Raw genomic sequence first — 15,372 nt, 5'->3', positions numbered from 1 at the left:
TTTTTTCCGGCTTGGGGAAAAGCCGGAGAAAAGCGCCAGTCTAGATGTTATTCTCCAGAAAATAAAGCCTTTTCCGGAGGATTTCTTATTCCTAAAAGGCTTTATTTTCCGGAGAATAACGTCTAGACTGGCACTTTTCTCCGGCTTTTCCTCAAGCCGGAAAAAAGCGGCAGCCATGGGGGATATTTAAATCCCCCGTGGATTTGCCTATTCCAAAGTCTACATTAGCATCCCTTTTCCGGAAAGGGGTGCCAATGTAGACACAGCCCCTATGTGTCAGGGTGGTTGAACACTGGAATAAATTGCGTAGAGAGGTTGTGGAATCTCCATCACTGGGGACATTTAAAAGCAGGTTGGATAGGTATCTAGCAGGGATGATCTAGACGATGCTTGGTCCTGCCATGAGGGCATGGGACTGGACTTGATGATCTGTCAAGGTCCCTTCCAGTTCTAGAATTCTATGATTCTATACTTCCCTTGATGTTAGATATAATTATATAGTTTATAGTTAGGGCTGTTCCTGAGTACTGGATTGGAGAGTTAGTGTTTATGCTAATTATCCAGAGTTAATTACAAATTATAAATTTTCTCCATCCATATAATCTGTTTTGGCTCAGGACCTCCAGAAGCAGAACATGACTCATGGGTATTAAACTTTTCTTAGTTTCCAGACAATGGGTGTGGGACAAAAGAAGGCTGACTGCAGAAAGACAGGCAGGACAAGCCCATGCAAAAGAAAAAGTAAATACAACTCATAATGAGGGCAACATTTTAGTCCACTTCAATTAGTGTCAAAATTCCCCTTGGCTCAAGTGTGATGGACTTGACCACAAAAGTACATATTGATTTTTACAGTACCTAGACACAATATCATTAGTTCTTTTATATGTAAAGAGAAACAAATTTAAAAGGAGACCAACTAGCCACAGCGTGACATTGAACAACTAAGTGTGAGTTGTCTGCTATCTTTCTAATTGTAGCCACAGTTAACTAAAGAACACTATTCCCAGAGCTGGGAAAAATCCTGTGGGAATGCACAAACAGCCAATGTGGCTTACATTCTTTCTGACAAAGGGTAAGTTTTTACCAAATAGAAATTAATATTAATATTCTTAGGTTGCATCATAAAGATTGCAGAGGGCCAAAAAGAAGAATCTCCATGAAACAAACTCCTAGCTCCCCTCAAATTTTCCCTTCCATAAAAGCCTGAGAATTCAGAAATCTAGCAGCATACTGCAGGATGATATAAAACAGAATGAAAATCAAATTCCAGAATTATGCAGGTCTCATTGACAAAGCTCTGCCTCCAGACAAAGATATGTCTAATAGAGATGTGTCTGTTGGTTTTGAACATTTTTCATGTACTCAACTTCTCATTTAAAAGAAGAAAGAGGATGTATCCATAAGCACCGAGGCATTCACACCCTCCATACTGTTTTAATAATCTTTGTATAAAATATGCCTTGTAAGGTATCATTTAAAGACTAATAACTTCCTGGTCAATAACATCATGGTGAAATGAATTAAGTGTTATCATATTTAAAGATATGAATTCCCCTCATAGAATGTCATGTTCAAGATCAGATGCTCTTGCCTAGGAAAAATTGTTAAATGGGTCTTCCTCGGACAAAAGAATATAGTTTAATCACCTGGGAATTACTTCCAAAGTACTTTGAAACACAGTGGGAATGTATCTACATGTGAAAAACAGGCAATCAAGCTAACAAGGGGTGGAGACAAACCCTATGCCATCATCATGGGAGAAGAGATTGCATTCTTTTTATTCAATTGCATGATAGGGAGCAAGAACTGGGGCTGTAGCTACACTGCACAGCTTACAGCAGCACAACCATCCTCAAAACCCTTAACACTATGAGGCATGCAGTATAGCTGCTCTTTTTCTCTGGGAGAGCTCTGTCCTGCTGACAAAATAACATCCCCACCCCCACCCCAGAAGCAATAGTAGGTTTGTTGGTAGCAGAGCATCTCCCCACAACAAATTACTATCCACACTAACATTTTTTGTCAACAAAACTTTTATCAGTTGGGGTGTGCTTTTTCACATCCCTGAGTAACAAAAATGTTACTGATAATATAGCTTAAATAACTTATATTTTAGTGAGCATAACTCCAATAGGAGAACAAGCAGCATGACACTTCCTTTTTGACAGTCTCCAAGTTGCCTACCTCACAGCTGGAAAAAGACTTTTGTTCGGAAGGACCCTTCAAAAGAATCCATTTCAAAGATTCTTTGGACTGTAAAAGAGAAGGGCAAAGAGAAGTCCCAAGTTACTTCTCTTTCACCTAAGAAGATAAAGGTATCAGGCCTTTGATTCTGAGGTTATATCTTGACAGATGGTGGAAATGTGGTGAGTATTTTACCTTGAACCAATTCTAGCTTATAGTTAGTTACTAGAAAGCATTTTTATTTTGCAGCTATTTCTGGCTTTTACTCTTATACTTTTATTCAAAATCTATCTCTTTGGAATGAAAATAAGTGGCTTTATATTTTAATCTAATTCAGTTAAATGCTAACTTAAAAAACTATTCAATTTATTTTTTTTCTGAAATTGAAAATATTTTCACAATTTTAAAAGCACAATCTACATACAGTATATGAAACAGGACACTACATAAGATGAGCATATTTTTACTTTTAAAAGTTACATTAATTCAGTACAATTGAATTCATTGATTGACTGACAGTCAGTTACATTATCTAATTTTTTTTTGTATATTGAAGTGGTAGCAAGACAAGTACTAACAAGCATCATATACAATTTTTCACATCTGAATAAGAAAAAATGTAAACACTTGAAGAAGAGTTCTTTTTTTCTGAGTTGCATGTTATTAGTACAAGAGTATATGAGTCCTGGACAATCAACAATTTGTGCCATTTGATGACTTTATTTTATGTGAAATGTGTTGGTGGTCTCAGTGCAGATCTGAGGAGATATGTCAACATCACACATATTACCATCAGTTATCAATCCTTTTTGCTACGTCTACATTGCATCCCTCTTGCGCAAAAGCCTATGAAAATGAAGCGTAGATTAGCATTTTACCACACTTCATTTGCATAATTATTTAGGGGCTGTTTTTACGCAAGAGGCTTTTGTGCAAAAAGGAGCCATCTACATAGCTCCTTTTTGTACAAAAAATCCCGCTTGCACAAGAACCGTTCTTCCTCATTTTTTCAGGAAGATTGGCTCTTGTGTGAGAGGGTTTTTTTGCACAAAAGCCTCTTGCACAAAAATGGCCCCTAATTAATTTTGCAAATGAAGTGTGGCAATGTGCTAATCAATGCTTCATTTGCATAGGCTTTTGCACAAGAGGGATGCAATGTAGACGGAGCCTTTGACAGTGAGAAGTGCTATGCAATGTTCTGTAAACAGAAAGATCCCTGTTCATAGTACTATAATCTAGAACATCAGGGCTACATCTAATTGGTATGATTTTCCGCAAATGCTTTTAATGGAAAAGTTTTCTGTTAAAAGCATTTGCGGAAAAGAGCATCTAGATTGGCACAGACGTTTTTCCACAAAAGCACTTTATGCGGAAAAGCGTCCGTGCCAATCTAGACGTCCTTTTGCGCAAAAAAGCCCCGATCGCCATTTTCGCAATCGGGGCTTTTTTGCGCAAAACAAATCTGAGTTGTCTACACTGGCCCTTTTGCACAAAAGCTTGCGCAAAAGCGACTTTTGCCCGAACGGGAGCAGCATAGTATTTCCACAAGAAGCACTGATTTCAGACAGTAGGAAGTCAGTGTTCTTGCGGAAATTCAAGCGGCCAGTGTAGACAGCTGGCAAGTTTTTCCAGTCTAGACACAGCCTCTGTGCTTAATGTTAGCTTACACACTGGCTTTAACTAATTACTGAGAATGATCAGTCGTTGCCAATAAACCTCTCTTCTGGTTTGGTTTGGCTGTCTTTAACTGCATCCCTTGCATTGCCTTCTCTGCATGTATAAAGCAGAAGATTCAAACAAATTCCTTTCTCCTCCTCCTTCTCTTCAAAGCTCTTCTACCGTTAGTTGAATTTGAACCATAAAAATTCTATAATGTAAAATCATGCTTATTTCACAATTTTCAGAATATTTCTATTTGAAATAGATCAAATACAGTCCAAAAAAAACCCTTGCCAATCTAGCTAGACACAGCCCATATGATTTAAATTCACTAGATATTTTAGCTTGATGGGGGAAAGTGATGAGAAATGAAAATGATCATGGAGAAAAAAAAGAACACTTTAAAACATAAATAAATTGAGATCTTTTCACGCTATTTAAAATGTACATATGTCACCAAACTTTTTAAGAGAAAAAGTGGTTCCAGTAACCACTAGCAATGGAAGTTTTCTAGTGAGATTAGTAAAGTGAAATAATCAGACTAGAAATAATTAAATATGTTAAAAAATTACAAATAATTCTTATTTATTTTATAGTGCCAAAGAGTCATAGTCATGGACAACACATTATACAATCTCGGAACAAAAACAGTGGCCACAGTTCAAACCATTTAAATTATTAATTAAACACAAGATGAGAGAGGAATACAGTGCAGAATACAGTAAAACAGTGAGACAAGAAGTGGTAGTCTCAGCACATCAGAGCCCTAGCAATTTGCAAGAGAATGAAAAGGTGGATTTTGAAGGGTGCTGAGGTAGCTTAGTGGGGAGCTTCTGTAAACTGTGAGGGGCAGCATGGGGTAAAGGATGAAGACACTGGTTTGAAAAACTCAGTGAGTGATGATGGAGGCTCTCATTATGGACCAGTGGGAGGTGGGGAGGTGAACATGTCAGTGCTGGTTGTGAGAGGATAGCTAGTGTGGGATTGTATCACGAAAGGCTGTGACAGTGAAAACTATTGATATAATAGAGAAAGGGGAACTAGTGGAGGAATGTGAAGAGACAGATAACATAAATAGTTTAAGAGAATTATCTTTGCAGCAGTATTCTGAATGGATGTGAGTAAGGCAAGATTCATTTATCAAGACCAAAGAAAACAGGTTGCAGTAATTAAGATGAAAGATGATGAGAGCTTCAGCCATGTGGCTAGATAGTAACGGCTATACCTTTTGTTATAGAAAGAATACGCAAGATTTAGACATAACATGAACATGAGGACTTAAAGAAATAGCATAGATGAGGATGATGACCATGTTACACATTTTTTCAGAAAGAATAGTGATGTGTCTACAATGATAGATGGATGTAAAATAACCTCTTAATTGGGTTCACTAGTGTGTCTTTTAAAAGTGTTTAGTAGAAGTGAGATGAAAAAATGTTGATGCTGAAAAAATGATTGGAAAATGGAGGGAAGTGATTGAAAAGGGGAAATTCTGGGTAAATACCACAGTGCTAGCAAGCAAAGATTTTTTGTATATCTGAATGTTAAAAATGTTTAGAGAATCTTAAAGACATTTAAATTACTAAAGGTAACCAACAACTTGATTTAATTTGAGCAGTTTGTTTTCTTCTCACATCCTCACCCAACAACAGGGAAAGATAAGACCAGGCAAGCTTGTCTTGGGCAATGAGAGGTAACTATCATGTCACGACAACATATCATAACAACCAAGAGCTTGGACTATGTTTAACAAAGCCTATGCTGCAAGATATGGTGGATCTCAGATGTATGACCCCTGCCATTTTTAAAGGAGCAGTTTATGTCTGGATGAAGCCCTGTCTCCTCACATAGCAATTCTTATAAATGTGAGGAGACAGGGCTTTGGTGAAGAAGAAAATTCTGGAAGGGTCCTCTTGTGGTGAACAATCATATGGTGTTTGCCTTTGAATCACCGTCATTTGAAACTAAAACCATTTGAAACGACAAATGTTGTAGAGTTTTCCAGAGAAAAATCAGATATTTAAAAATAATTAATTTCTTATTAATGAAAAATCAGGTTTTGCATTAAATAGAGTTGTTTGCTGTATAAATCCATGGTATATTCACACTGAATACTGTGACATGCTCTGGTCACCCCACACCTTATAAAAAGACACATTAAAATGGAAAAGGTACAGAGAAGAACAACAAAAATGAATAAGGGCACGGAAAAGCTTCCACGAGGAGAGAATTAAAAGACTGGGACTGTTCAGGTTGGAAGAGAGATAACTGAGGGGTAGTAGATATGAATCATGAATGGTGTCAAGCGAGCAAATATGGAAGTAATATTTACCCTTTCACAAAACACAAGCAGTATGGTCACCAATTAAATTAATAGCAGATTTGAACTAACAAAAGGAAAAACTTCACATGACAAGCAGTTAACTTGCAGAACTCATTGTTATGGGATGTTGTGAAGGTCGAAAGTACAAGTGGGTTTGAAAAATAATTTGATAAGTTCATAGAGGAAAGATCCATCAGTGACTATTAACCAAGATGGTCAGGAATGCAACCCCATGCTCTGGGTGTTCCTAAGCCTTTGACTGTCAGATGCTGAGACTGGAGGACAGGGGATGAGCATCTTGATAATGTCCCTGTTCTGTTTATTCCCTCTGAAGTATCTAGCATTACCCTGCTGGAAGACAGGATATTGAGCTAGACAGACTCTTGGTCTGACACAGTATAGCTTTTCTTAAGAGGGAAAGCAAACTACTCAGTGGAGATACTTTGCATAACATTGCCAATTTTTAGCTTGCTTATTTCAACACATTATTACAAATGAATCCTCAGAGAAAAGTACAAATCATTCTCTATAAGTATAGGCCTATGAACATAAGAACATAAGAACGGCCGTACTGGGTCAGACCAAAGGTCCATCTAGCCCAGTATCCTGTCTACCGACAGTGGCCAGCACCAGGTGCCCCAGAGAGGGTGGACTGAAGACAACGATCAAGCGATTTGTCTCTTGCCATCTCTCTCCAGCCTCTGACAGACAGAGGCCAATGACACCATTTTATCCCCTGGCTAATAGCCTTTTATGGACCTAACCTCCATGAAATTATCTAGCTTCTCTTTAAACTCTATTATAGTCCTAGCCTTCACAGCCTCCTCTGGCAAGGAGTTCCACAGGTTGACTACACGCTGTGTGAAGAAGAACTTCCTTTTATTAGTTTTAAACCTGATCCCCATTGATTTCACTTGGTGTCCTCTAGTTCTTCTATTTAGGGAACTAATAAATAACTTTTCTTTATCGGCCCTCTCCACACCACTCATGATTTTATATACCTCTATCATATCCCCCCTCAGTCTCCTCTTTTCTAAACTGAAAAGTCCCAGTCGCTTTAACCTCTCCTCATATGGGACCCGTTCCAAACCCCTAATCATTTTAGTTGCCCTTTTCTGAACCCTTTCCAAGGCCAAAATATCTTTTTTGAGATCAGGAGACCACATCTGTACACAGTATTCAAGATGTGGGCGTACCATAGTTTTATACAGGGCAGTAAGATATTCTGGGTCTTATTTTCTATCCCTTTCCTAATAATTCCTAGCATCCTATTTGCCTTTTTGACTGCCGCTGCACACTGTGTGGAAGTTTTCAGAGAACTGTCCACGATAACTCCAAGATCTTTTTCCTGATTTGTCGTAGCCAAATTAGCCCCCATCATACTGTACGTATAGTTGGGGTTATTTTTCCCGATGTGCATTACTTTACACTCATCCACACTTAATTTCATTTGCCATTTTGTTGTCCAGTCACTCAGTTTGGTGAGATCTTTTTGGAGTCCCTCACAGTCTGCTTCTGTCTTTACTATCCTAAACAGTTTGGTATCATCCGCAAACTTTACTACCTCACTGCTTATCCCTGTCTCCAGATCATTTATGAATAAGTTGAAAAGGATTGGTCCCAGGACTGACCCTTGGGGTACACCACTAGTTACCCCTCTCCAATCTGAAAATTTACCATTTATTCCTACCCTTTGTTTCTTGTCTTTTAACCAGTTCTCAATCCAAGAAAGGACCTTCCCTCTTATCCCATGGCCATGTAATTTACACAAGAGCCTTTGGTGAGGGACCTTGTCAAAGGCTTTCTGAAAATCTAAGTATACTATATCTACTGGATCCCCCTTGTCCACGTTTGTTAACCCCTTAAAAGAACTCTAACAGATTAGTAAGACAGGATTTCCCTTTACAGAAACCATGTTGACTTTTGTCCAACAAATTATGTTCTTCTACATGCTTCACAATTTTATTCTTTACTATTGTTTTGACTAATTTGCCCGGTACTGAAGTTAGACTTACCGGTCTGTAATTGCCAGGATCGCCTCTACAGCCCTTTTTAAATATTGGTGTCACATTGGCTACCTTCCAGTCATTAGGTACGGAAGCCGATTTAAACGATAGGTTACAAACCACAGATAATAGCTCAGCAATTTCCCATTTGATTTCTTTTAGAACCCTTGGATGAATGCCATCCGGTCCCGGAGAATTGTTAACATTAAGTTTTTCTATTTGTTCCAAAACCTCCTCTAATGACACTTCAATCCTGGACAGTTCCTCAGATTCATTACCCACAAAGGACGGCGCAGATTCAGGAATCTCCCCAATGTCCTCAGCCGTGAAGACTGAAGCAAAGAAATCATTTAGTTTCTCCGCAATGGCTTTATCGTCCTTGATTGCTTCTTTTATAGCTCGATCATCTAGGGGACCCACAGGTTTTTTAGCAGGCTTCCTGCTTCTAATGTACTTAAAAAACATTTTGTTATTTCTTTTTGAGTTTTTGGTTAGCTGGTCCTCAAAATCTTTTTTTGCTTTTCTTATTACATTTTTACAGTTGATTTGACAGTTCTTTTCTATTTATCTCACTAGGATTGGACTTCCACTTCTTAAAAAAATACCTTTTTGTCCCTCACTGCTTCTTTTACATGGTGGTTAAGTCACGGTGACTCTTTTTTAGGTCTCTTGCTATGTTTTTTAATTTGGGGTATACTTTTAAGTTGGGCCTCTATTATTGTGTCTTTAAAAAGTTTCCATGCAGCTTTCAGGGATTTGGCTCTAGTCATTGTGCCTTTTAATTTCTGTTTAACAAACCTCCTCATTTTTGTGTAATTCCCCTTTTTGAAATTAAATGCCAGGGTGCTGGACTGCTGAGGTGTTCTTCCCACCACAGGAATGTTGAATGTTATTATATTATGGTCACTATTCCCAAGCGGTCCTGTAACGGTTATCTCCTGGACCTGATCCTGCGCTCCACTCAGGACTAAATCGAGAATTGCGTCTCCCCTTGTGGGTTCCTGCACCAGCTGCTCCAAGAAGCAGTCATTTAAGCCATTGAGAAATTTTATCTCTGCTCTCTTCCTGAGGTGACATGTATCCAATCAATATGGGGGTAATTAAAATCCCCCATTATTACAGAGTTCTTTATTTTGGTAGCCTCTCTAATCTCCCTTAGCATTCAATGTCAGTATCGCTGTCCTGGTAAGGTGGTCGGTAATATATCCCTACTGCTAATTTCTTATTATTGGAGCATGGAATTTCTATCCATAGCGATTCTATTAAACATGTTGATTCACTTAATATTTTTATTTCGTTTGATTCTACATTATCTTTCACATACAGTGCCACTCCACCACCCACCCGGCCTACTCTATCCTTTCGATATATTTTATATCCCGGTATGATTGTGTCCCACAGATTTTCCTCATTCCACCAGGTTTCAGTGATGCCTATTATGTCAATCTCCTCATTTAATATGAGGTACTCCAGTTCACCCATCTTATTAGTCAGACTCCTAGCATTTGCGTACAAGCACTTTAAAAATTTGCCACTGCTTATTCGTCTGCCCTTCCCTGATGCATTGGATTCCTTTGTATGCGGTTGTTTGTTTGCTCTGGCCCATGGTTTGCCCTCTCCCCTCCTCTCTTTCTGACTACAGCTTAGAGAATCTCTATCAATGAATTCTCCTCTAAGAGAAGTCTCCCTCCGATTTACGTGCATCTCCGCACCAATCGGCTTTCCCCCATCTCTTAGTTTAAAAACTGCTCTATGGCCTTTTTAATGTTTATGAATGTAAGGGTGGTTAGGTTTTCTTCCTTCTCATTTAATATCAATGTTTTGTTGTTATTTTTAATAAAATAAGAGGCACGTAGTGTCATTCAAAATATAATACACTTCAACCACCATAACACAGGCAAAGTTGCTCCTGTTCTTGTAAAGCTGGCCAGGATGAAGCTTTAAAATGACTGAAAACACTTGTTGCTGTTTCCTCATTCTTCTTCTGGAACAATACTTCTATCTAATTTTCAGCCTTGCCTAATGAAAGCATTTTGGGGAGGGTCAGTTTCTCTCTCTCTTTTTTTGGAGGGTGGGGGACTACTTAACCTTGTATCTAAAAATAAAACTTTCTGCCTTGCCATCAGCATTAACACCATGGAACCAAAATTTGTTTGCCCATTCTGTCAATGACGTATGGGACAGAATAGAATCTAGAGTATTCTGCCATAGTTGTAATGACACTTCTGTGCTGACAGCAATAAATACTTGACTTTGTCAGAAACCTGAGGAAATATGTAAGAAGAAGATTAGATATTGCAAGAAGCATATATGCAGCAGGAAGCTGTTAGTTTAGCAAAGACAGTTTTCTGACCATAACCATGCTTTAAAACTGACGCTTGAAACAAATTTATTATGAATATTTATAGATGAACACATGTCAAAAAATAAATGTAGCTAGCAAATTGAATTCTAAGAATAAGTAGCATTTTTGTTTATTAGCTGGTTTGTCTTGTTCTTAATCACTGTGCTGACACAGAATAGTTCATATTCAAATAAGTGGTACTATTTATTAAGACTTATTTGCATGAATTAACTGAAGAATCATGCTTAGAAATGTTTCCTTGATCATCGCCTTGGATAGATATAATGTTAATATTGTATACACTGATATGGAAATACTGTGAGTCAGAAGCTCCAGAATTGGATTTTTAATCTTAACAATTTGATTTATGTCACAATATACCAGGAAGGAACTTCTTTTAAGTTAGCTGTTATGTTTCACAGCTAAAATGTTCATTTTTTTTAGCTGTATCTGGAAATACATCCTTCATATTATGATAATCTTTCATCAGATGATTTTGAAGAACAATTTTGGAACAGACGATATATAGTATCATACATGGAGAAAAGAAATGAATACAGTTTTTAACTCTGATTTGGCTGTGGGTGCTGTTATTTTCTATACCTTTAAAATCATTGAATCTCAGAGACAAAAATGGAGGTGATTCAGACATTGAAATGTCCCATAATTATTGCAATTTTGTCAGTTTTAGGAGGAAGCAGTACTTGGGGCAAGCAATTCTGCACTTATAACAGCTTTTTACTTAGCTGTATTTTTGTAGCACTGCAATGCCTTTCTGATATGAATTGATTTCCATGAGTATTTCTCATCTTGTATAAAGCTTTAGCTTTCAGATAAATTAATTGCCCATGATTCTGCTGGAACAGGCAGTCAGGATTTATAGCTCTTATCTTCTGATTGTACATAACCTGTTTGTCACCATGCTTCCTCTGTGCCACCTTATTCTATTCAAAAGCCTATCACTGCTTGAGAAATTTACATCTAATCTTCCATCACCTCTCAATCGTAATGCTGTCTTCTGTCATCTGTAATCCACTCAGGCCTGTCTAATTCATTCTGTGCTGCTAAAGCATTCCAACTAAGTACATTTTCTATATTCAAGAAGAGAGTACTACCTTAGTTAAAGGGCTTTCAGTGATTCTGAAGATGACATAATTTTTTTTCTTCCTCAATTCTTCATAGAGGGAAGCAAAAAAGAAATTGTGAATATATGTGTTTATATGTGAGAGAGGCTGACTCTATTTATATTCAGTTCTGTGGGGGCTATAAACTCTAAATGTATTTTGCATGCCATTATCTCTATATTTGTAATCAATGCAATATTTAAGTATATTGTGCAAATAATGAAGAGTTACCAGTTTCTAGATAGAAGATAAAAATCTTCAGCACACACTTTATAAGCAAAATCAGAATCTTAGTTTTGTGAGAACCATAATTTTATACAAATGTATCTAACAGCTGTAGGAACTGTGCGCATCTTGAATTGGAAGGGGCTTTTAAGTGTACAGGTAAACTACAGATGGGTAGTTTGCATAATAGCTAGAAAGGAAGCCATTTCAGAAAGTTGCTCATAGAGGTTCCATTTATTGCAGAGTTTGAACTCTGCTTTTAGGCTCATAGAGAATACATACACTATTCTCTATTCTGTCTGGTAGGGGTGAGGGTGCAATGGAAACTTCAAGAATCTTCACTGCTTTCCTATATTTCCTATATGCATCTGACGAAGTGGGTCTTTGCCCACAAAAGCTTATGCTCCAACACTTCGGTTAGTCTGTAAGGTGCCACAGGACTCCTGGCCGCTATATTTCTGAGTGGGCCAGAGTAAATTAATATACTAGTCCATAGAACACATGTGCTTCTAGTGTGGTCCTACAGGGACTTGGTCCTTCACCATTTAACATTTTTTATTAATGAACTAGATGGAAAACTTAAAATCACTGATACATTTGCAGATGACACAGAAATTGCATAAATAAGATGTGTCACTGATTTAGAATGATCTGAATTTTTTGATATTCTGGCCTTATGCAAATAATGTGGATTTTAATATTGCTAAATATATACGTCTAGAACAGTGGGCAATAATTGTTGTCGGGGAGCCACTCCAAAATTTTGGAAAGTAGTTGAGAGCTGCAAACTACTTTTGGAAAGTAGTTGAGAGTTGATATTAAAGGAGGAGATATATGATTTGGGATGGAGGTTGGGTGCAAGAGAGAGAGTGGGGGTCTATGAGGGAGTTTGAGTAAAGGAAGCAGTTATGAGCTAGGGAAGGGGAATGGGGGTGCAGGGTTTTGGAATGTGACCTAAGGTAGGAGGGGACTGTGATCTGGGGCATGGGATTTGGCAGGCAGAGGGTTTGGGTATGTTGAGTGGGTATCAGAGGGATGGGGAAGGGAGTTATTGGGGTGCCAGAGGCAGGCTCTGACCAGGAGACTCCCCAGCCAGCAGCCCAACAAGCTTGCCTGCCAGCAGAATTAAACGCTTGCAGCGTTTACAATGTTTTTCAGTGAGCTAGCTAGCCAACCTGTTCCACACATGCACAAGCTGCAGGGCAATGTGCTTGTGTGAATAACAGCCAGAGGTGAGGAGCAGTGTGGGTCTTCATATGCTACCTATTATTCAAAAAGGCAGCTCCCTTTGGCCAGTTTCTAGAAACTGGCCAATGGGATTGTACTGGAGGTGGGGACAGCACCTGAAGTCTTCCCCCCTTCCCTCTGGGACCACAGTTATGAAAGAGAAATGACCTCACAGCTGGTTTTCTGAACAATGTGTGAGGCTGCAGAGCAAGCAAGGGAGCCTGCTTGAGGCTCCCCACAGCATCTGCGGTCTGGATCTGGTGGTTTGGTGGGCCAGGCCATATTTTGCCCAGGCCTGATGTAGAGCCAAGTCTGTAAGTGCTACTTAAAGGATGGGGAAGCATGGATGAAGTACTCTGAAAAAGATTTGGGGCTTATAGTGAATAATGCAACACTGTGGCCAAACTGGCTAATGTAATCCTTGGATGCATAAACAGGGGATCTCTAGTAGGAGTCACGAAAGTATCTTATTTCTGTATTTAGCACTGTTGCAACTGTTGCTGGATTACTGTGTTCATTTCTGGTTCCCACAATAGAAGGAGGATTTTTATAAATTAGAGAGGATTTAGAGAAAAGTCATAAGCGTGATTTAAAGGTTAGAAAACATGCCTAGGCTCAAGGAGCAAAATCTTTGTACATGATAAATAAGTTTAAGGAATAAAATGATTGTAATGAGCTCAGTGTGAAAGAGAAAGGTATAGCACAATCCAGTGGATGGAAGCTGAATTTAGCCAAATTCAGACGAGGAATAATGTGTATATTTTTAATGGAAAAAGTATACAACCATCCATTGAAACAATTTATTAAGGGTTATGTTGGATTCTCTATCAGAGACCGTTTCAAAAACAAATTTGTATGTTTTCTGAAATATAAGATAAAGGAATTATTTCAGGGAGATTCTTTGGGGCCTGTGTCATATAGAAGGTCAGGCTGGAGGATCACAATGGGCCCTTGTGGTCTAGGAATCTGTGAAACATATGTATAATAAGATGCAATTTTTGTCTTTGTTTATATTATCTTCTTGAAAAATACACTGAGCATATGATGTTTGGCTGGTAGAACTCAAAGTGTGGATTGGTTAAAGAATCATTTACTTTTTCTTTCTTTCTTTCTTTCTTTCTTTCTTTCTTTCTTTCTTTCTTTCTTTCTTTCTTTCTTTCTTTCTTTCTTTCTTTCTTTCTTTCTTTCTTTCTTTCTTTCTTAGTAAGTCAAGGCGGGGATGCAGTAACATCGGACATGTGTCCTGATCCTGGAATTCCTGACAATGGGAAGAGGACAGGCTCTGACTTCAGGTAGGAACTACACATGTGTTAAAGTGGAAGAGGCTTTCAGGTGTACAAGAAAAGTAAAGGTGGCTGCAGTTTACATAAATGCTTCAAAAAAAGGCCTCTTCAGAAAGTTGCTTGAGGAGATTCCAATTTTTGTTGTCTGAGCCCTATTTTTCGGGCCTTGAAGAATGCAGTAGAGATTTTGTAGAATCTATCAAAGTGTCCTCCCTGTAGATGGAAAGGAACTCTGTAATCTCCCATAACCTGAGCTGCTCTATAAGTTATAATCAGATGAGGAGTAACCTTCAAGTTTTAAATAATACAGTACTAAATAACATTAAAGATTAACTATTTTTCTGTCAGTTGTCAAGAAATACAGGTTGGACCGCCATTGTCCAGTACTTTTAGGACCTAACCCGTCCTGGATGGAGGATTTTGCCGGACCATGGGAGGTCATATCTATCCCTCCTGCTACCAGTCCCCTACCTGCTGCCCTGCCAGTTCTGATCTCCTCCTTGCCTGCCACTCCCGGCAGCTGTGCTGTGACATGCTGGGCAGTCCTGTTGGGATGCCCTGGGCCCTGCTGGAGTGTGCCAGGCAGTCCCGCTGACACACCAGGCTCCTGGTCCTGCAGGGCAGTACAGCGGGGGTGCACTGGGAAGCCCAGCTGGGCAGCTCCACTGCAGAGAGCTGGGCTCCTTTCCCTGCAGCCCTTCCAGCCCTCAGGGCTCATAGGCACCGGTGTTCCACTGGGACTCAGTGGTCCTGGAACATCTGTGGTTTTCCTGGACCATGGATGTTGCCAGATAAGAGTGTACCAGTTTACAGAGGTTCAATCTGTATTTAGTTGCCTCTTCTCCCTAAGCAAAACTATTTTTAAATAAACCACTACTTTGTAAAAACTCACACAAACACAGAAAATATGTTTTTAGCTCTGTTGATATATTAGTCACACTGATAGACAGCTAAAGCAAAGTCCCACCTAGAGCAAAAAACTCATATAAAACTG

General features: G+C 38.8%; 1 protein-coding gene across 1 annotated transcript in view; it reads left to right on the top strand.

The window, feature by feature from the left end:
• CSMD1 (CUB and Sushi multiple domains 1) overlaps nucleotides 1-15,372 on the top strand; it is a 1,868,278-nt gene that overhangs the window by 1,270,278 nt on the left and 582,628 nt on the right. Inside the window, exon 8 of the mRNA XM_006137767.5 lies at nucleotides 14,300-14,387. Within this exon, the coding sequence (XP_006137829.3) occupies nucleotides 14,300-14,387 (88 nt within the window). The remainder of the gene's footprint in view (nucleotides 1-14,299; nucleotides 14,388-15,372) is intronic.

The sequence above is a fragment of the Pelodiscus sinensis genome, chromosome 3 (genome assembly GCF_052426305.1).
Source record: "Pelodiscus sinensis isolate ZL-2025 chromosome 3, ASM5242630v1, whole genome shotgun sequence".
Taxonomy (NCBI): domain Eukaryota; kingdom Metazoa; phylum Chordata; order Testudines; family Trionychidae; genus Pelodiscus; species Pelodiscus sinensis.
Note: the sequence above shows the minus strand (reverse complement) of the source record. Positions and strands in the feature narration are given on the sequence as shown.